The 22,495-nt window shown below is 37.6% G+C and overlaps 1 protein-coding gene across 5 annotated transcripts in view; it reads right to left on the bottom strand.

Annotated features, from left to right (window-relative positions):
- CD36 (CD36 molecule) overlaps positions 1-21,806 on the bottom strand; it is a 36,138-nt gene extending 14,332 nt beyond the window's left edge. The window contains exons 1-3 of one of the 5 annotated variants that reach the window (XM_042018465.1): positions 21,788-21,806; positions 8,063-8,299; positions 546-706 (exon numbers count right to left, since the gene is read on the bottom strand). In XM_042018465.1, the coding sequence (XP_041874399.1) occupies positions 546-706; positions 8,063-8,182 (281 nt within the window). In that variant the 5' untranslated portion in view covers positions 8,183-8,299; positions 21,788-21,806. Of the gene's footprint in view, positions 1-545; positions 707-8,062; positions 8,300-11,593; positions 11,707-20,869; positions 20,978-21,787 lie in introns of those variants that run through there. The other 4 variants (XM_042018464.1, XM_042018466.1, XM_042018463.1 and 1 more) reach the window with 4 other exon arrangements.
- Positions 21,807-22,495: the final 689 nt, after the last annotated feature.

Below are 22,495 nucleotides of genomic sequence, written 5' to 3'. Positions count from 1 at the left end.
CATAATAAAACCTCCCTTAAACGTGGGAAGACTGCTGCATCTACACCCTATCTAGTACACTCAGAAAAAGGAATGATTTCCCAAGGAAAATTTGAAAAAAGAACAGCTATTGATTAAAAATGTCACAAAGGAGAAAAAACAAAAGAAGCCACTTTATTAAAGTAAGTAGTAGTGATGCATGGATGATAAGATAATCTCTTGGTTTTAGGGCATCTGGCATATTTTATCCTACTATAAAGCTGGTGAAAACTGAACAGGAAGGAATGCAACTGCCTCTGTGATATTGTGGCCAATGAATTACTGTTTTCCACAAGAGCAAGCAGCTTCACATCCAATTACCTATTTCTATTTGTGTTTTCCTTATGTTAGACACAATCCAGAAGATGTTTGGGATTGCTGTGTGTAGCTGCAATTTAGGCATTTTGGTCATGTCTAACTAAAGTATAATGCTGGAATTTCAAAAATAAATTCTATCTCAGCAGAACTTTCTCTGACTTTAGCAAAACTTCTGATATGATGTCACATATTGAAGGGTCTTTTCTTACCTGTATGTGTAAGGTCCTCTTTGTTCAAATTTTGGTTGAGCTCCTTCATCTATAACCTCTGAAGGATTTAAGACATGGAAAATCCAAAATTCCCTGTAAACTGTGCTTCCTGGCACAAGCCAATTTTGAAAAGCAGTGGTACCATTGACAATGACAGCTTCCTGAAAGTACAACAATCAAAACTAAAATTAACCACAAAAGAGACAAGTGAAAAGTTGCATTTACTTTTTAGATGATTGTTGAAGATTCCACAGCAAACCGAAAAAAACCACCATTTTAGCATCAGTACAAGATGTACAGTCCAGTTGGCCAACGTCTGGAGGCAGCTTGACATTCCTGTTCAGTGAGAGCAAAAGTGAGTCCCCCTAAAACCAATACAATTACTGATGTAGCTGGCAGCAAAGTTTTCCTATTGCTGTGGTGGGGCATTGCCTTAGTTCTCAAACACTTGCCAAAACCACTGATTATTTATAAAGAGAAAATCTTTGATGACTGTATGATACCCAGCAGGTTATAGAATCCATAAACTACTTTTCATACACTGCAAATAGCCCAAGGGAGGAAATGAGAGTAATGTCTGAAGATTTTTCAAGCTCTAGATAATTTTGCACCCAGAGAAGTCACAAAGTACTCTTGAAGGACTGTTCCTTTGACAGAAAATTTTTGTCACCAAAACTGAGACCTTCTAAGAAATCTCTCTAATTCTGATAACGTTTCATTAGGAAATTTTCCAGATTTAGGGAAGAAGGAACAAAACAGTACATCAGGAACCACTCTAGAGGAATCAACAGCGTTAAGTCTGTGGCACTCAGCCATACGGCAAATGGTAATTCAGTCCTCAGGACTGTACAGTGAGGAGGAGAGTTTTAAAGTATATTCAGGGGAATGCCTGCTTTGCCTGGTCTGTATCAGGCCTCTTCTATAGGATTTTCCCAAAGCCTTGGGAAAATCTAAGTTTTCCCCTTGGTGGCAAAACTTGATAAAAATGTTTTCCAATAAGAAGAAAAATCTAGGCTGCCTGTCTCCAACATAAAAGATGCTTTTCTTTATTAGAGTGATTGAAGACGAATTAGCTCATTTGCACAACTCATAAAGCCCAGAAATTAAAAGGCTCTAATTTCTCTAGATAGCAAGGAAAGATATTTTAAATCAAAAGTTATTAGATTTTTTTCTGGTTTAAGTTTGTGCCTCTGAAGTTCACTCAGCAATCACCACCTAAACAAAATAGATACTGCCAGTTAATGACTATTGCAGTTAGAGACAAATACCATGTCTTAGAGAACTTATAACACAGTCAAGGCTCTGTCTGTGAACAGCCTGTTTGTATGGTGGAGTTGCAAACACCTTGCTGGTGGTGTAAAGCACTGGGCTTGCTGCCTGGATATCTGCTATAATTTATGTGCATTTGTGTGAGAGGGGAAGGAAATCTTGCTGCAGCAAGCATGTTATCATCTTGAGGCTTTGCACTCGAACCTCACACGGTCAAAGACGATCCCAGCTGTGGCCCAGCATGGGGCAGACCAGCTCCTGAATGTAGAGGAAAAAGCTTACATGATTCAGAAATCGCCTTCCCAGTTTTCACAGAGAATTGCTCCAAGAATCTGGGAGAAACAGGATAACATAAAAGGTGCAACTCAGTCTGCCCGGAGTCTGCCTGTGATCTGTACTCAGCAGGGTCCTAAGATAGGGACAGATGCCAGGATTTGACCTCCCACTGCGTAACTGGAGTAGGGAAATGGTTAAATTTCTAGCAGATATATGGTCAAGAAGACAAACTAATCTTTCTAGAAGACAATACTCAGGAACAGAGAATAAAGAAGTTTCCACATTGTGACAACAGATGAATTTAACAGATCTTAAAGTGGTATCACTTACATTTTAAAATTCTTCCCCTCCACCCATTCCCCTTCCCCTTATAGCCCTTTGCCAGAGGTTGGAGCAGTCCAGAATGATATGCCAACTCTGCCACTGCACTCTGCTGGGTTACAAAGTGTGGATTTGCAGCCCACCATTCACTGTGAGCTAATGTCACTGTGGACACACTTGGGGAATGTTTCAAGGGTACAGCTGACCCAATCTGGCAGTGCTGCAGCCAAAGGGGCAACAGGCTCTCACAGTTCACAGCTCTTGATCTATGTGATACCCTATTCCTTTGCACCAGCTCTTATTCCTCAGGGAGCTGTTTCTGCCTGCCAGACAGAAGGAATATAATTTCCTTTTTTTTTTTTTTTTGCTTTCTGTGTCACCTTTCTACCAGTTAGCTATTCGGCTCAGGGGTGTGTGTAGAGGGAACCAGTATTAATACATGGGAAGCAGCAGGACAAAAGAAAGAGGAGGAAGGAAGATAACAATACCATTATTTTCAGTGGCATTTAGCCATTATTGTTAATAACATTTCTCCCACAAAGGAGGCATTTATGGGGCTCTGTCACATACTTTGAGAGTGCAAATGGTGGGTTAAAGTGCAATAAAATCCATAGATCCGTCTTATTCACGTCTTCATTTAATAAACTAATACACTCACACCAGCAAGCCCCTTGTTTTTGTTGTTTGATCACCAGTAGCTACACAAACACAGTTGCTACACAGCTAAATTCATCCCATGACCTAACTGCACAAGATTGAGTGAAACCAGTGGGAACTCTGGCCCTTTCTGTTTCTGACAATTTTCCCCCCACTAGAGGTGGGTCAACTAGCAATAAGTAAATTCAAGAAATGCTGAGCAGTCAGCAGTAGAAGCTTGCTGTACTTCGTTGATTCAAAGCAAACTAAGCCATCGTGATTTCTGATGAAGAAACACAAAATTTAAGACAAAGTTTCTGTCTTGACAAAGAATCCAGCCAGATGGACAAAAGATGCCATTTTCTGGGAACTGAGAAGTGACACAAATACTTTGGGCTGTAACAAAATTGTATGCTGGGCTGCCTAAATAAAGTGGAGGAAACAAACAATACAATTCTGTAAAACTGAAAAAGTAAAGCTAAAGAAAAGCAAATAATGCTCCCATTTTGCAGCTGGAAGAAAGGCTATTATTACTTCTTAAGTGATGATTATTAGCTTATTATTAGCCTTTCTATTCAGGCTTTGTTGGATCACAACTTTTATTCCTTTTCAATCCTTGATAATAAAATTTAAAGAAGTAAATAAAACTTAAAATTGATAATGCAGGAATACATGTGATTAGATCACTCGTGTTCTTCTGAGAGCCAGCAGTTGCTTTAGCTTCATTAGTTTGTATAAAGAAGTGGCATATGAATGTCACAAACACAATTTTAAATTAGAAGCGTTTCCAATGCCTCCAGTAGCTGAGGACATATAATCTGGCCAATCATAGATCACAGATATGTAAAGAGACAGATGAGCAAACATAATAATAGCTACAACTGAAAGCCTTATTTCTAAAAATAACTGAGACTAACCCAGTACAGTGCTGAGGCATTGTGGCAAATCATTCAACATTCTGTATTACCAATTCATCAGGACTTTAATAAATTAAGTATTATTATGTGACTTATGTTAAACTCCTGAGTTCATGCACTCAGATAGAAAGCAGAACTTAGAGAAGTGGTGATAAAGATTGTGCTAGCAAATTAATCCACTACCTATAATTTTGAGTGGTTCAACCTAGCTGGGAAAAAAAACCATAACTAAAGTGATGGGACTTTTGCCTAAAAAGATAATATTGTTTTAAGGAGGGAAAGGCTAAAAGTAGAAATCGAGCCATGTCAAAACACCTTTTTCCAACAACATCTTTCTAATCTGTTGTTTTGGATGCTTCTTTCCTTTTGCTTTTATTTTTTTTTTTAATGTTAGACAAGATTATATCTAGTATTAATGACAACATACATGATAATATTCAACTGAAATGTGTAGAGTCAGTTCAAAAGGTATATTTTGATAATCTCAAGCAAAATATTTTTTTGGAGAGAACTCTGAAACTTCCATATTTCACTCATAACTCTACCATGGTCAGTTTTCTAAACCTTTAAGATCTTCATGGAAACTTCTCTCCTCTTTGGACAGATTTAATGTCTGGAGAAATTAGGACTGGACTTTTGCCCTTTGGTCCTGGAATCAAAGGCACCTTTCTGTGAATAGTATCAGAGCTGAAATAGTTTAGCACTAATCTCCTTCAGTGGATCCCTGCCAAGGTGCTGCTGCTGCTGGTGTCATTTTGAGTGTGCTCTTAAAGTGACAGTTTCTTTAAAGAGCCTTGAAAATGATCAGAACATATATACATATAATATTGAATTCTTTAAAAAGTCCCATCCCCTGTGGGAGGTTGGACTTGTAACAACTTATGCAAAAATGTTCTGAGACACAGGCAAAGCCTTCTGGGGCTAGAAAACATAGCCACGTGTTCTGATTTGAAGCACAGATGTCTGATAATAAATTGGAACACACAAAGATGTGACATCTGGGTGTTTTATGTTACACGGACTTTGTTTGGGTCGTCCACTCATGGACTGCTCTTGGGTAGAGCACAGCACAGCACCCTCCAGGAGATAACACCTGATAGAGTCTCTGTCCAACTCCTAAGGGCACCTGAGATTTTCCATACACTTCCAGAAGCTGTCTCTTTGCTTCAAAAGCAGTTTGCAGCCTTCCAGCAAAATATATCCTGCAGTGTTTACTCCAGCTAATTTCTCAATGATGGCAATAAAGGAGAAATGAGGCTGGTAAAGTGTAAAGATGGGTGCTTAAGGGAAGCTTAAGAGAAGCACATTTAGGCTTCTGCTGCAAGCAGGAAAGGACAAAAAGAACTATTGATAGCATCGATTTTTGAAATTAAAGTTCCGCCTATTCATTGGTAGTTGCTAAGAAGTTTATCTTGACTTGCTTGAGAGTAACAGTAATGCTATTTGACTAGACTTTGATAACAAGTTAATTTAGGACAATTTGTCTTGGTACAGTATGAAATGTCCAAAAATTATTCAACATTTGTTATTCTAAACCAGCAATAACACTTGATAACAACTTTCATTTCTGTCAAAAATACAGTATTGGTCCTACTACCCTGCAAAGAACTGGAATTTATTCTGAGATAGGATAGCCAGAGGAAAAACTAGGGGCCTTTTTTCAAGCTTTGACTGTGAAGAATTTAAGACAAGATTTTGCCTTTACTGGTCGTATCAGAAACAGCTTTTACCTTTCATTAAAAATAATGGAATTTTGAGCTTTGTTTTCACCCAGGGGGTGAGGACCCAAGTTTAGATTTTGCCTCATATAAGTAAAATTGAAATAAGATAGATTTGATAAGTTTGGAAAAGACCTCCAAGATCATCCAGTCCAACCTTTAACTGCAATGCTCACTAAACCATATCTTGAAGTGCCATATTTACTAATTTTTTGAACACTTCCAAGGCTGGTGGCTACACCACTTCCCTAGGCAGGCTGTTCCATATGAATGCCTACAGGTCATATCTGAAAGAACATCGCACTCTGTTTTTTTCCTGTCCTAGGGTCACCGTTCTTGAGAAATTGCAAACCAATTTGTCACTGAAACTGATCTGTTTCTACCAAAGATTTTCTGTAGAAATTACATTTCCAAAAATGAAATATTTCAGAAAAAAAAAGTATTTTGAGCACTTTCTGTTTGGAAGACCTGTTTCCTTTGCAGTCAGCTCTATATTTATCTTAAATATAAATGCAATGAATAGCAAATTTGTTTTTCTTAACAGACCTTTCATCAACACAGTAAAATCAGAATTAGTTAAATACAAGTCCCTCTGGAGCATCTGTTTAACTAATTACATATTTCAGCTGTTGTACGTGGGCACATCTTGTCTGAAAAGGAATTGTCTCAAGAGTCTTGTGGTGTCACTGAAAAGTCAGCATGCTAAATAGAAAGACAATAGTCTGGTATGACTTGTGCTTAGGAAAAAACATACCCATTTAATTAAGTAAATAAAGCCTTTACAAATTTACTCTTTTATGTTTTATGTAATTACTGGTACAATTTTTTTTTTTTTAAATAGACATCAAACGAGCTGCCTTGAAATAGGTACAAGCATCTGAAACATGATCACAATGCAGAAAATTAAAAAGTGGTTGAGGGAAAATTACTCCCTCTAAATGATTTACCACTATAGACTCATGCAGGCATAATTGAATATGTAGACATCTGCAAACCATGCTGTATAACTGGTTCATTATTGTTAGTAAATGGATGAACACATAACACTGCCAGTATTTATAATTTGCTTTCAAAATACTTAATGGTATGACACAACACTTGGGGTTAACTTAAAGTAAGTATTCAATATAAGGAGAGATAAATTTTTAAATTTATGTGCTTTCTAGAAAGCATTTCCTCAACACGGCAAACAATTACAACTGTTTGCAAATACAGAGAGTGTGACTTTTTTGTAAAACATTGCAATGTGGTTGAGACATTATCTAGTGAGATGTTTTTTTATTCTCTATAAACCTTAAAAATTCTTGAAAAATACAATTACAATTGGAAAATTCCTCTACAGCTTGGTTTTCATTGGGTTACCTGAAAATATTATATAGAAGCCATTTTTTTCATTTTTTTTTAAAAAGTGATACTATAATCTAGGCAGGGCCTCAACATACAGTTCAGCATTTCCTGACAGTTCATGTAGCCACCTCCTCAACTGACTTCAACAGCTATTGAGCTAAGGCTACTCTTCCAGAGGAGCCTTTGGATAATGTGTCTCCAAGATGTCCACAGTCTCCAGCACCACAGCAGATCAACAGCAGGACTAAGCAATAGTTAAGATTTTCAGATTTGTAACTGTCAGAGAACCAACCTTGGCTGCAGTGACCCCAAGGAGGCTTCATGTCACCATAGTGGACACGCCAGGGCTTTGTACACCCTTTCCACCAAAGATATAACAAAGTACTTTTTTTCTGTTTTCTTTACAGAAAAATCTGGATTTTAGGGACAGAAAATAATCTAAAATGCAGAAAAAAACCCCATGTCTGCCAGGTCTAAAACGTTCTACTTCAATTAATCTTCACACTCAAAATGAGGAGATGTGTTTTTAGATCCTCCAATCATGTGGAGAACATTGACCCGGATCATACAATCACAGAATGTGAACTGAATACATGAGTGTAGGATTACATTCTGCAGCAGAAGATTGTTTAGATTATTTGCAGTACATAAATGTAAGTGCATGGAGTGAGTACCAAAGTATGGAAAAAAAATCAAAACAAAATAAAAGGCAAATATAAAGGAATCAGAAACAATCAGAAATATAATAAAAATAAAACCCACTTACTTCTAAATTACATACTGAAAACAATATTTTAGCTTGTAATGTGAAGCACAAGAGAGAGCAAACAAGTGGCAATATAATTAATATATTTTTAAAAATTTTGCTGTTGCATATATTCCCAGGGAATTTTGGATCACATCTATTATAAAAACTATATTTAATTAAGAAAAAAAAAAAAAGACAAAAACAGAATCTGAACATAAGATTTAGAAATAATGACTATTCAATAACCACAAACCATATTCCCTGGGGGGGAAAAAAAAAAAGTACCTTTTTTACTGCTTTGCCTATAAGATTATCTCCAACTGGTATTAGAACTCCTCCGAGGACAGCCAGTACAGCACCGATTATGGCCCCAGTGAGGAGCCCACAGTTTGTGTCACAGCCCATTCCTCTTTTTTGTTAGGGTACTGGTAAACAGCTTACAAATATTCTTGCTGTAAGGCTTGATGGTTCTTCCTCACTTCTTGGTCCCAACAGGCTCACTGATCTTCCTCAGAGAAGCTGCTAATATAAGCAGAGAGTGAACAAAAATCAAATTCCAAAGTGCAAAGTACATGACATGAAGCAGGTAGGAAGACAGCAAGTCAAAAACAGCCAGCCAGAGACCTGCCACTGGCAAAAAAAAAAAAAAAAAAAATTGCAGGTACTTTTGGCAAGGTAATTGCTTATTACGTGTGATTATCTTTCTTCATTCCAGTTGCCTAAACAGACTGATCAGTTTTTTTCAGTCTTTTTTTTTTTTTTTTTTTTCTTTTTGGCTGCGTTGCATTAGGGCAAGCTGACATTGTTACTATTCATATGGCAATCTTCCTGATCATCTTTAAATTTCCCTCTGCCAAAGAAAGAGGCTATAGATAGCTCTGCTTTTATCTCAGCCTGCCACGCCCGTGGCTCCCGCTTCAGGCGAAAGCAGGAGTTGCACTCCCCTGGCATGAGCTCCCCTGGCTGTTTCTGCCTACTGCTAGTTAAAAAGTCCTCAAGGCCCATCAGCACCTCAGTGGGAAAGCCAGCCTCTAAAGGGAGGCACCCACAAGAAACCTCTTTCCAGATCTCTATCAGTCCATGGTCCTCACTGAAGGGATAAAACTTTGTTTCAGCAACTTCATGGCAAAGGCACAACTGGATTTTCCCTCTAGAGCAGCAATCTTGCCACCAGCTAATTTCATCAATCCCAGGACATCAGAGTTTTTAAAGCAAGACTAGGACTTGATTTTTGAAAGATGTAATACCTAAAATTTCAAGATTATTCAGTCTCAGAAGAAAAATGTCTGTGATTACTCAATGGAAGAGTTGCTAGTAATATGTGTTAATGTTCCTTACAAACTGGCCCCTAGTGAAAGGGGTTATAAAGAAAATCAGAATGACACCAGTGCTGAAGTGGTAAAATGCCAGCTCCCAGTAATTTTTTTTTGTGATTTTTTATTGTTTATGAGTAATTGAGACAAAGAGTTGCCCAATTTGCAATTTATTCTTAGTCATGAATTAATCACATCCACAGAATTTGCAAGTTGGTTATTTGGTTTGCTCCAGTTAATAGAAAATCTGTTCTTTTCTATTTTAGATGTTCATGTTTTTTTTATTCTTACCAATTTCTGTTTGTTAACATGTTGTGAACATCTCTAAATCAATTTAAAGAGGTATTAGTTAAGATTTAATTACACATTCAAGGCCAAACTCAGAGAGAAGAAAAACAGAAAGATGAAGTGGAGGAAGAACTCAACCAGTTTGCTCATGAGGACTAAAGAACTTAAAGGACTTCATGAATTTCTGAGTAGTAAAGCAGGTATAGGAATAATGTGTGCTCTGTTTTCATAATCAGTAATGTGATCCTTTTATCACAAAAAGGACATACAGCATGCCCTAACAGATTAGGTACCATGGTCAGCAGGTCAGTGAAGTGTCCTCCCTTGTCATGCCAAACTCACAATTATGTCACATCTTTACCTGGTACCAGACATCTCCCTTTAACTGCACTGGAAACCCACCTCCTGCCTGCTCTTGCACTAGCAGCAGGTTACGGCTCCCTTGCCTTGTCTATTTCTGTACGTTTGAGATTGTATGGTATGTTAAGAATTTCTCCTTGGATATTTTCAAGCTGAACGACCAAAAGACTGTGCAATCTTGTAAAAATATCCTTACTACAAAAGTCAGCCTGTCCATCCACGTGCCACCAGATCACTCCATGTGGTTCCCACTCCAAGGCCATTAAAGGCTTTTTGATGTAGTGGATGGATGCATAATGTGTTTAACCACAAATTTCAAAGCAAATTTAAGTTAGAAATTTATTAGACTTGAAGAACTTTTAAGTGAAAATCACTAGGACCAAATCTCATATCATTGTAGCTATGCTGAGATCAGGACCTTTAGTTTGGCAAAGACAGAACAGTAAAAGGCAACTAATTGGGTAGGCGGTGCGGGGATTTGAAAATCTGATTGCTGTTACACATTGTAGCAAATCTAAGGAAAAGTAGACATTGTCAAATAGGTACTTTTCAGAATTTGATTTATTTCCACTTGATCTTCCCCCTAATACCAGCAGATTTTTTTTTCCCGTGTGGAAACACACATTTTAAAATTTAAAATTAAGATTAGTTCTTTCAGAAGTGTTTAAGGCGATCTTTTCGATATCATCAGACTTTTTTTCTTAACTTGCATACTGAAGCTTTTCAAATTCAACAGTAATACACTTTCCACCAAAATACATTTCCATCTAAGTTTCTACAAGTCTTTTCAATGATTTCATTTTGTTTTAGGCAGACTAGTCATCTCTCATGAGCACTAGGGATAAACAGCTAGAAAGCAAGGGACTGCTAGCAACTTGTGTCTATTCCAAGCTTCTAAGAATTGAAAAATATTCACCCTTCTCCCACCAAACATAATGTAATAGAAGTCTAGACATCCCAATTTATGCAATTCAAATTATCCATTACACAACTGCAATGAAGAGTACTCACACCATAACACTCAATTTCACATAGAAGTCAACATGCTATTCTCATCTGTCAGAACAGAATTTAAATTATGAAGATTAGGGTAGAAATTTCCAGTAAGAATGCACTTTCTGGGAATTTATATTCAAGTGAAAATTATATACCTTAAACAGAATAGAAAGTGCCATAACAACATTAGATATGGTCTATGAGGCTATAGTATCATTTAAACTTATATTTGACTGCAGGATTAATAAGATTATTCACCCCATTCTAGAGTGTTGGGTATGTACTTCTTAATTTTTTTTTCAAAGGTCCTTAACAGAATATTAATTAATAACAATGAAAATGGTCCATTCAAATCTCTGAAAGACAATTATAAGCAACTGTATAGGAGGAGAGATGCAAAATGTTATTAAATTCTTTTACTACTTAACTTAGACTTCTGTCCATGTCAGCTTAAAGCAAGTCCTTATAAAATACAAATAATCTCATTATATATTTGATGTTCTTTTAAAGTTTCAAGCTTTTCAATTGCAATAATAAATGCCAGAAAAATGACTTTTAAAAATGCATTCCTTATAAATTCATGTGACTCCAGAACTGTATTTTCAAAAATATTAAATATCAAAAGACCGAATGCAATTGGGAACGCCAGCAATACTGAACATAAAACACCGTTATCATAGTAACAAAGAATTTCACTAATCCACATAAAATGTCACTTTTCTCGCCAGCAGCTTTGTAAAATCCTTCCATTTCATTTTGCATTAAAAAATAAATATTTTCAATATCTTCCACCCAACTGATCTTGTAAGTATTCCTGAGGAAAAACCTCTGATTTTAAATGTTGTATCATATGACTCACCTTGAATAAGGGCAACTGATTTCCCAGCTGAACATACAAGTACTTAGCACATGACTTGCATCAAGTTACCAGCAGACAAGCAGCTACATCTCCCACCAAGCACATAAACTGTGAACTGCAAGGGAGTGTTTATATATTCCAGGAGACGTCAGTTCCCTCTTTATCTTTTTGCCAGAAAAAAAAGTAAAGTTCTAGTGCTGCTTGGGGAGGGGGTTATTTTTACAGACTGACTAAAAGCCACAGCCTGCATCTCGTGGTAATATACTTAGCAACTGCAATCTTTATCAAATTTTGATCCAAGTGAGTCAAAGGTCAAGGAGACAAAAGGGTAACTTACTTATTTGGTAACTGGTCGCTTCTTTCATATCTGCTTATTTTCATTTTACACACCATGATAGCTTATTTTCAAGTAAAAAAAAATTAGGAAATTTCAGAATATTTTTCAAAGGGATTCTTTTTCAGGTATCAGATTGCAATTACAGATTTCCTTGCAAAGTGCTAGGGCTCCTTCTATTTTACTGGAATTTCAATGAAGGTCATCCCAGAAGCTTCTTTTTCTGAACGTATATAAAAATCATTTATTTTTACACTGACATCTCTGTCACCCAATGTGTTACTCCATCAGAGTGTCTACTACTATACATTAAACAGTTTGGCAAGCTTTTGAAGAAGTATTTTATAAATACCTCTTTATCTCAGGTGAATTCAATGAATGGATTGTTTAAAAAGATTCTTCTGGCAGCAGCAAGAGGAAGTGACTTTTATTTGGCTTAATTATGGGAGAGAAGATATTCCTAAAAATAGATTATTAGGTCCAGACTTTCGTAGTACACAACTGAATAGTTTACAATTCACAGGTTTAGTATTTTCTATGTGTTTTGACTGTTTGCTGTTCTTTTATGTTGCTCTATTTGGAAGTTTAGCTCCTGTGGAAGAATCCTGTCTTTTTCTAATCTATTTCTGCTAAGTAAATCTAAGGTGGATGAAAATTAATGAATTTGAGTTTTTTATATTCTAGTAGTGAAGACAAGACTGAAAGTGAGCCTGGCCTTTTGAAAACAACCTTCTGGGCAGTTTTCAGTACAAGCCTTGCTGACAGAGCAAGTTTGTGAGCCTGAACATCTCCAGCTTCTCATCCTTGAAAAGTGCAGAAAATTTGTTTTCCCCTATTTTCTAGTTAAAGTGGGATGTTTAACTGCTGAAAGTTAAGCAGTCCTCCACACTGTGCTTGCCATGGACTACTTGTATGAATATTGTCATTAATTCTTTCTATTGGACATGTCCTCCTATTACGTCTCCAAAGGATGCTCTTGTTTGGGATCCTCCTTCACTGCTGCCTCTGGAGGTGTTCCCTACCATGCTCATTTTCTCTGTCTGCAGTGTGTGGGAGTCAGTGTGCACCCTTCATGAGGAAAATTTCTTCTGGGGATTTTTGCTGGAATAGGCTAATGTCAATTAATGGTGTTCAGTTTTCAACATATACATGCTGAGTTGTTCCACCTGATGTTATGACTTACAATATCCCACTATCATCCTGTATGAGCAAAAATCTCTTCTAGCAGCAGTGCTTGGCAATGAAATGAGGACTGCCTGGATCAACTACAGAAACCAGCTAAAAGGACAGGAAGCTGAGAGAGAAGCTTTGGATGTCAGTTATTTCTGTTTCTTAAAAAAAACCAAAACAAACCATAAGTATTAATGGTTCTGTGTTCTTTGGCTTCGTATCAGAGTTCAGAGGTTGCAGAGGAGAAAGCAGAGACACACAGCAACAGAGGAAGGACACACAAAACAAACAACTGTGTGCTTCATCGGAGTCCCCGGTGGTACAACAACAGACAAACTACCCCACAAGGAAAAGTTGTCAAAAAGGAGAAATAGGGTAAAGGACACTCACATGCTTCATGAAGACAGAGAAAACTGCAGGAAGCAGAAAAAGAGAAATGCTGTTGTTTTTTCCAAATGAAGTCCACATACATTTTCTGAAGTAAACATACTACTGACAAGAAAATGATGAAGAAATGAGTGTTATTTGTGGCTTGTATAGATGTCTTATAGCGAGGCCTTTTGGAAAACATTTTCTTTGTGGTGCTCTCCTATAAGTCCTGAAATTCCTAAATAGGTTATGTCTCCCTTTTTTTTTTTTTTTTTTTTTAATATTAAGATCCATTCCATCACAGTATGACATACCTTTATGGTACATATAATTTGAACCTTCAAGATGATTACATAAACATTCCCACATTCCTGTGGAAATTCTTTGCTGTACAGTATAGCACAGCATGAGTTTATATTCCTGTGTTTCCACAGTTATTGCACTCAGAATTTTTCTTCAACTGCCTATCATGAAGCTTATAAAAACTAGTGTTAACATTAATTCTTTTCCAGGTGTGGAGGTGTTAGCATATGTTAGATGACATTAGAAAGCAAATTAGAAAGCTCCAGGAAAGTTCTGTCTGTGCTTTTGCACCCTCTGAACTTTTTAAGGACATTGGTCAAAAAAACCCCAACAAAATCTACTTTCTAGTCGTTAGGTAAAGTGCCGACCCCTGGGGCAAAAGATGAGGTTAATATTCTCAGCATCCCAAACATGATTTTCTAGAAGCTTTTGTGTACTCTCCCTGGTTTTAAGATGAAGGTGGGAGGAATTATGTTTACCTCCTTTCCATAGTAAATAAAAGCAGAAATTTATTGCTTATCCAGGTTATTCTATTAGCATCATCTTATGTGGCTTCTATTGTCCTACTGAAAGTCCTATTAGCACTTAGTGACCCTCTGGCTTCTTCATAGGAAGTGGAAAAGTCTCACAGGAAGGGTTGTACCTTGCTCAGTAGTGAAAGATTAAATCATTAAACCTGCCCCCCTCAAAAAAAAAAAAAAAAAAGCAACCATACACACAGAGAAAAACAAAAAGAACCCATGGCTTCTGCCCCCAATAAGCTCTTTCTGATTCAACACACTCATATTCACCCATGTGCACTTAGATCTACTGAGGAGGAGAATGGTTCAAATGAATCATCTAGAGAAGAAAAAAAAAAAAAAAAAATGTAATATGCCACCAGTTGGGTGAGACTTCTGCCTCTCTGTGTGTACTGGAGATACTATGAGGTATTACTTTACAGGGAAAGAAATTTTTTATTCATGAAAGTTAATTTGATTTCCTAAGGCTATTAAAACCTTCTGTGTATCACATCATCACATATTACCTGAGAAGCAGCATGTGAACCATCCACTCAGACCAGCTTCAACAATTTACTTCACCTTCCAATGCACAAAAGGCCCTCCTAGAGTGAACATGGCCTATCTTCAGATATTGCACATAAAGTACATGAATATACAACACACAGTATAAAATAATAATACAGACCAAATATTGCTCCTGAATTTAATGTTCACTCTTTCTATCTTGTCTATTCTCACAGCGACTGCTATGTTGTACCACCTTATTTTCCAAAAGTCACAGGACAGAACAGAGTTTTATAGGTCAGGTCACCTCACAAAAAAAAAGAAGGAAGCACAAAGATATTTTAGCTGTTTCAGTTTTCCTTTTACTATCTTATCTATAAGGTTCTAAAATAAAGAAAGGCATAGGTTAATTTCTTTTTCTTGTTTAAGTTAATTACAAATATTTGTTAACAGTAAAATTATCCAGCTAAAAGCAGGCATCTGGCCTAAGGGAAACAAATTGGTTTCCTTTCCTCTCCCTAGAGAGGAATGAACACAACTCATCCCAAGTACTTTAAATCTTATCTTAGGCAAGAATATATAGAATCATACAATTATTAGGGTTGGAAAAGACCTCCAAGATCATCAAGTCCAAGCACCATCAAGCACCACCATGTTTACTAAACCATATATCACAAAGTGCTACTGCTACTTATTTTTGAACAATTCCAAGGAGCGGATATCTTTTAGAGGTACTGATGTCTCCCCTTTAACTGCAAAGCATTTAAACAATGGATAGGTATCTAATGATGAGAAGGTTAACGTTAGAACAATTCCACTCAATCTCCCCAAAAACGTCTGTCATTTCCTCTCCACATCAGTGGAGGGTATTGAGGGTACCTGAACAGCTATACAGGAGGGTTCTGGTAAATGCAAACAAGTTGTGAAACAAATAGAAAATTCAAGAAGAAAACTTCAAGATATTTACCACCTGGCATTAATGGAAAGTTTGGACAAAGATTGCAGACATGGTATAGCATTTTTTTTCCCAGCTCACATCACAGATTTTACTGCAGGTGTGTTGGCCTTCAAGGCTTGCCAGTGCATGCCCTGAGTCATACTGCAACCACTCATATCAAGCATTTTTCAACCTCCTGAAAAAATACCCTCCCCAACATGCATTAATAATTTATTTCTCTTCACATGAGTTTGGAAGACTCTTTCCAAACTGCTGTGTAGCTCCTTCATTACCCACTAGAGACTGCCAGCTGTAGCTTTCCCAGCTCTGTAAAGTGTTAGGACCAAAGGTGCTGTCCCTTGTGGTTCTCAGTGTGTCCTGATGATATGAAAAAACATCCTAAAATACCAGTGGCTCATGCCAGCTTGGCAGCAGCACAGTGGAAACAGTGTGATATATTTGGCTCCTGTCACTGATGAGTTCCTCTGTCAAACTGTTACGAGGTTCTTTAAGGGGAAAATGCGTGATAGAAAACCCAGCAGTTGCTTCAGGGCTTTTTCCCTGGAAATACTGCTTCTGAGCTCTTCACTGATTGTGGCATGCATAAACTGCTGCCTTTCTCAGTCCTCAAAATCACTTTTAAAATTTGTCTCCAAGTGATTTTAGCAGGGAGACTAGGTGAAGAAAGCCTAAGAGCAGCAGGGACAGAGCAGACTCTGATTCTTCCACTCCTGTGAGTTCACGTGAGAGTAACTCAGAATATAGACAGGAAGGAACTTAGTAGCTAACAGAATCCAATGCAGAAACTGTAATATTGTAACATAGGCTTCAAGTGAGTCTGGAACAGTGAAGAGCTATGAAAATCTCTTACTGAAAGGGCTGGGTTGGTCTATTAATGCTAGAGACATTTCTCACTGATCTAAGTGATGTCCCAAAAATTGGGATTCATCACCCAGTATCCAGTGAGCCAAACACACACAGAGCCAATGGCTTTGTTATTTCATATTTGCACAAAGATGGGCAGTGGGTGGTGAATCCACAAAGCTATCACACCAAGTAGAAAAAGATAAGGACTCTTTTTATATGTTCTGCTTTTCTAATATATTCAGTGTTTAGTATTTGACTAGTTCTAAGTTGTACTGAGCTGGCTTCTTATCTTGGATGGCCTGGTGGTCATCAGTGTTTACAATTCTATTATTGTCAGGCTGCCTTTCTTAATTTCTTCTTATCTTGGGTGTCCTGCAGTAGCAGATTCTTCCTCACAATCTTTGCTACTCCCCTGGTCTAGCAGGGGAGTGGGGCAGGCCCTGAAATATGATGAGGCAACTCTGTTGACAAAATATTTGTCTTAGACTTCACAAGGAGAGCACAGAGAGGAGGTTCCAATGGTAGGACATGAAAACTTTAAAGCAAACATCTTCTGAAAGTCAGGAGAAATTTAATAAATCTTGTCCCTACTTGGATATATTCCACTTCTTGCAAAACTCTTCACCTTAGATCAGAAGTCACAGAATAATGGAGTAATTCTAAAATCTTTCACTAGTGCAATACCTGGTTGAGAAACAGCCACAATGAATCATCCTAGCCAATGTCAGTGGTTTTGAAGAATGACTGGGTAGTCCTTATGTTAGTTTTTTGCCTACCAGCTACACTTTAATTTTGTCTCTGTAATAATTAAGAACAACATACACACTGGGGATTTTTCCAATTGTGAATACCTAAGTTTTAGGTCAACTTCTTGGTGACTTCTCAAGTATTGAAGACCTGCCAAATGACTGACACCTTTATCTTTCAGTTTACACGTTCCAGACCTGGAGATATGTCCTAGGTCTGAACAACGTACAGAAGATCTTCCCTGGGGCTTCAGTCCAGCCTCAAACACCAAAGCCAAACCATCAGCCTACTGCGAGGAAAAACCCTGCTCTTCATCAGGCCAGCACAAGAAGAAAGCTTTCCTGAAGCTACGCCATGTCCTTTGGGCAGCTGCCAACCTCACTTTGGGAATCAGAATCAGTAGCTGGAATAGAGGAAAATTATTTTGTGATGAAAAAAGATTTTTTTTTCCTTTTTCTCATATTTTTCTTGAGAAGATACTTAATTACCACAATAAAAGAATCAAACATAATTCATACACTGCCAAAAAAACCAAAACCCCAACACTGAAAAACAAAATTACCATTGCCACAGGAGATACCTTGCCAGCAGCTGAAGATCTAAAGAGATTATGAAAAATTGTGTAATATCACTGTGTATTGAGAAATATTAACACCTATGAAGAACAGAGCAGTTGAAAAAGTACTAGCAGCGATTTCTGTGCACTAACAGTAAATGAACGAGGGAATTAATAGATACCCTGAGCTTCTCAGATCATGTAATTTTTGATCCTAAGATACGGCATTATTCTTTCAGATGAAAACATGTTACAGAAATATGCATATAACTATCAGTTACAGGGGAAAAAAAAAAAAGTAGTTCCAAATTACAGAAATTTAACCCAAACCCCCTACATTTTCCTGGTTGTGCCAATTATATAAATGCTTTTGAAGTCTCACTTGAGCACAGAAAAAAAACCCCAAAACTAGGCAGCTACAGACTACACATTTTTTAATGAGTAGAATATTTTTGCCAAGTTAAAAAGAACCCCACTGAATAAATATAGCTATTGTGTCAATGGTCAAGAAAATAAATCATTAAAATAGCATATGATTATGCTATTTATTGGGTTGATTTCAGGACTTCCATATAAAAATTAATTGATGTTACATCAGCATATTTATTGCACATAAATTATAATTTTAAAACTACACAGAAATGCAATATATGCTTTTTCCTCCAATTAATAATTATACAATTCCCATAATTAATAATTAATACAGTATCTTTCATATGTTCTTTTGTATCACAGTTAGTAAATGCATACAGCCATAAACTTGGTATATCTCCTTATATTTTGTATAACATATGCATGTATTTGCTTATGTAATAGGCTTTTATACAACGATTAACAGGCAAATTATTAATACATTCATTGCAGTTAAAGTTTCAATATGTGTGCTGGTTTGGCCAAATTTAGAAATATATCCTCTGAGAGAAGGCAGGTCACCATCCCTCCCCCACCAGGTTTGAGAAAAAACAAATTTTCCTCAAAGGAAAGTGAAGGAAATAAAAACTATTTATTTAACAAACACATGGGAAAAGGAAAATAATGCTATATAATAAAATCTCTCGCTGTGGAGGAAAAACTGGGTAAGTGTCAGAGTCCTCCCTTTGGTCTCCTCGGAGCTGGGGCTTGGCCCAGGGCCAGGCCCTCTGTGCCCAGTGGAAAGTCCTCCTGACGTGCTCTGAGGTTGGAGCAGTCCAGTAGAAAAGGGAGAGAATCAGAAATTCCAGGGAAGGAAAAAATGTTCAACTCTCAGTCTCTCTCTGGAGAAAAAGAAGCTGAACAACTGGCCAAAAGCTGATCGGGCAGCTGCAAGCCGGGCGCTTCCTCGCTCCCCTGCTGCAGCTGGGAAAAAAAAGTCGCTATCTCGATGTGACCTTGAACAAGCTGCAAACTGCTTTGAAAAAGTTTTGCTCAGTTTTTCCTTTCCTCTCTCAGGCTCAGTTTAGAGGCAAGGAAAGGCACAAGAATTAATTTCTGGGCATAGGGCAGCGATATGGGATACACATCATAAAGTCACCTCAAGACAATATGTTTATTTTAATTGCAATTACAGTGAAATATTAACAATATATACATTATCAAGATATGCAAGAGAAATAATTTGACTACCAGTATATTTAGTCTTTACAAATTTTAGTGAATGGACTTTTCTTGGATTTATAAACAGTCAAGAAATAAAGACTGAATGACATCTCTCTTTGCTTTCAGTAACCAGCAATTAGGAGCATTTTGCAAGTTATAGGATGCAATAATACATTTACAAGAAATATATAAAATACCCAGCTGTAGGCTCAGAATCTGCCCCTAGCCCAGGAGCAGGATCACATACCTGTATGGAGGGAGAGCTGCTCTCACAACTCTCACCGCAAAGAACTGCAGAGGTGCAGAAGGACCTGCAAACTTACCTCCGTATTTACAGAAAATTAGAGTTGCTGTGGCAACCCTAAGCAACCCTGCAGGCCAGGGCCCAACCAGACAGCTGATCTTGTATCAGCCACAAAGAGAAGCAGAAAGTTGCACAGACCTTTTAAACTCCCTTTACCTAAACTATCTTAAGTGATAAGGAATTATGAAACCTCTGAGCCCAAGATAATACCCTCTCACACTTATGCTTTACAAGAAAGGCCAGATCTAATAAACCCCTTCAGGACCAGCCTTTGCCTCTGATCCCTGTAGCCTCTGCAACAGCCCAGCACTTGGAGGGAATGTATCAGGTCCCTGTTGCCAATACAGAACAAGTTTAATTGAGTTTGCTCTTTGTGGTGACTCTTTGCAAACACAGCCTAATCCCAATTAATCCCCACAAAGTACTGGCAGCCAGGTAGTATGTGTCATATTAGAGATAGCTCTTCAGATTTGGGCTTATATTTATTTACACAAAGCACAGAGACAGGTCAGGATGAGGGATCCCAGCTGAAAGCACAGCTGCTCAAATTCATGGGACTCTTTCTAACAATTTCCACAGGCTTTGGTTCAGAACTTGGTTGTCTAAATGAACATCTGAGCCAGTGCTATTGCCTCATCTGCCTGTCTGTTTGGATCTTTGCTAAATCCTTTTATCAGAGCAGGGATGATACTTTTCTAAAATTATTAAGTTTTAAGCAGATACTTTTCTAAAATTACTAAGTTTTAAGCACTGTATTTTTTTTATTTGAACAGCCTATAAAGGACCTCCTTCGAAAAAGTTACAGCAAATATCAACAGTTATCAGCCAGTCTGCCAAGTGCTTTCATAATTAAAATAAAAGCTATGCCAGAGGATTATCAAGACCCTGGAGGTGAGTCATTATGACAGGAGCTATAAAACTCCCACATGTATTAACCCAAGGGGCACTCCATGGCATAACCTGGCTTTCTATGAAATTTCTGCTTCTCTAAAGTTAGGCAGAAAATCAAGTGACAAGAAAAAGGTAGGAATAAAAAAATATTTCTGAAATTTGCATTAATCTAGATATTTTCTGACCTATCCTCTTATGTAAATGCTGTTGTTCTACCTTTGGTCTTCTTGGAGTCCTGTTGATTGCTTCCTGTGTGGCTTTCGCAGCTGCAACCTCCAGCTTGTTGCCAGACTTCTGCCTTCCTTTCTACATGTGCTTCCTTTTACCCCTGATTCCTTCTCCGAGAATCTCCTCCCTCCTCCAGCTCTGTGTATGTCTCTCACCTTCCACCCTATCATCTCAGCAGTCACGCCTCCACCAAGCATCTCCCCTAGTCTGTCTCCTCCCCCTTTGGATTATCCCCTAGATTTTTCCGCCAGTCTTCCAGAATTTACTGCTTTCCATCAAATCTGTCCTTGTTCCTTGGCATTCACATTTCTTTTTCCCCAATTTCCCTTGATACCTTCTTCTTTCTTCTATTTCTCTTCTCCCTCTGGATGAAGTTCTGGTATATAACCTTCTAACACCATCAGTTAATCAAAAAAGCTGGTTGCAAATGAAAGCCATATTTATCACTGTTTTTTGGTACACAGACAAGTCTTACCTGAAAAGGTTAATTATAAATAATAATTTAAGTTTGGTAACTTAACACTGTATTCTTGTTTGTGTTCCTCTCTAAAGCCTCAGAATAGTAAAGCCCATGGTATTTTACCCACTATCTATTTTCTGCCCAGCTGTCATTCAGCAGTCTTTATGAAGTCCTTCCACTTCTAAGAAAATTAGTACTGAGCAGCTTCAGCCATATGAAAAGAAAAAGAAAAAAGAAAAGAAAAGAAAAAAGAGAAAAGAAAAGAAAAGAAAAGAAAAAAGAAAAAAGAGAAAAGAAAAAAGAAAAGAAAAGAAAAGAAAAAAGAAAAGAAAAGAAAAGAAAAGAAAAAAGAAAAAAGAAAAGAAAAGAGAAAAGAAAAGAAAAGAAAAGAAAAGAAAAGAAAAGAAAAGAAAAGAAAAGAAAAGAAAATTTTATCCCCCTCTTACCTGTACCAGAACTGGGAGGGGATCTGAGATGAGTCTGGGAACAGCTCAGAGTTTTCTGAATGCAGTGTTAGGCAGGTTCAGTGGCAAAGCAGGGATACTGGGCTACCATAACCAGTGCTGTGCCCTTCCTTCCAATCCACAACAGCTAGAAAGGAAATGGGATGTATCCTTCTTCTCTTCCTTATGATTTGAGAAGTCAGGGCACTCATTAGTGTTTCGCATTTAAAAAAAAAAAGTCCTTAAAATTACATAGGATAAAGATTACAGAATTATAAACATGTCGTCACAACATGAAACACCCCAGGCATGTTTGTGGCAAAGCACACACCCTCTGTATAATTATAGTCAGGCTTCTCTGTTTTAGGCAAAAAGTAACAATAGTCACTTATCAGATTCTCAAAATGGTATTGGAGAGGATTCAGCAAGACACTCCCAAGACTTTCTGGGTAGTAGCCGCCATAGGATTGTAGACACATAAATGCTCAGTCCCTCCAGATTCTGGCAACCATTTCTTCCATGCTGCACTCTGCTCTGTTAGTGGTTTTCTAGTTAGTTTTTCGCCAGTCTATCTCTCACAGTTCCTTTTCTCTCTCTGCAACTCTAACTCGGACTTCTCCTCCTTTTCCCAAGTCTCACTGCCAGGCTGTCTGCCCACCTCTTCTCAGAGGATAAATCTTGACCATATGTCAGAGACTGAAATATTATATT

Source organism: Corvus kubaryi, unplaced genomic scaffold (assembly GCF_017639235.1).
Source record: "Corvus kubaryi isolate FWS band 111438036 unplaced genomic scaffold, C.kubaryi_AGA036_p1.0 137, whole genome shotgun sequence".
NCBI classification, from domain to species: domain Eukaryota; kingdom Metazoa; phylum Chordata; class Aves; order Passeriformes; family Corvidae; genus Corvus; species Corvus kubaryi.
Note: the sequence above shows the minus strand (reverse complement) of the source record. Positions and strands in the feature narration are given on the sequence as shown.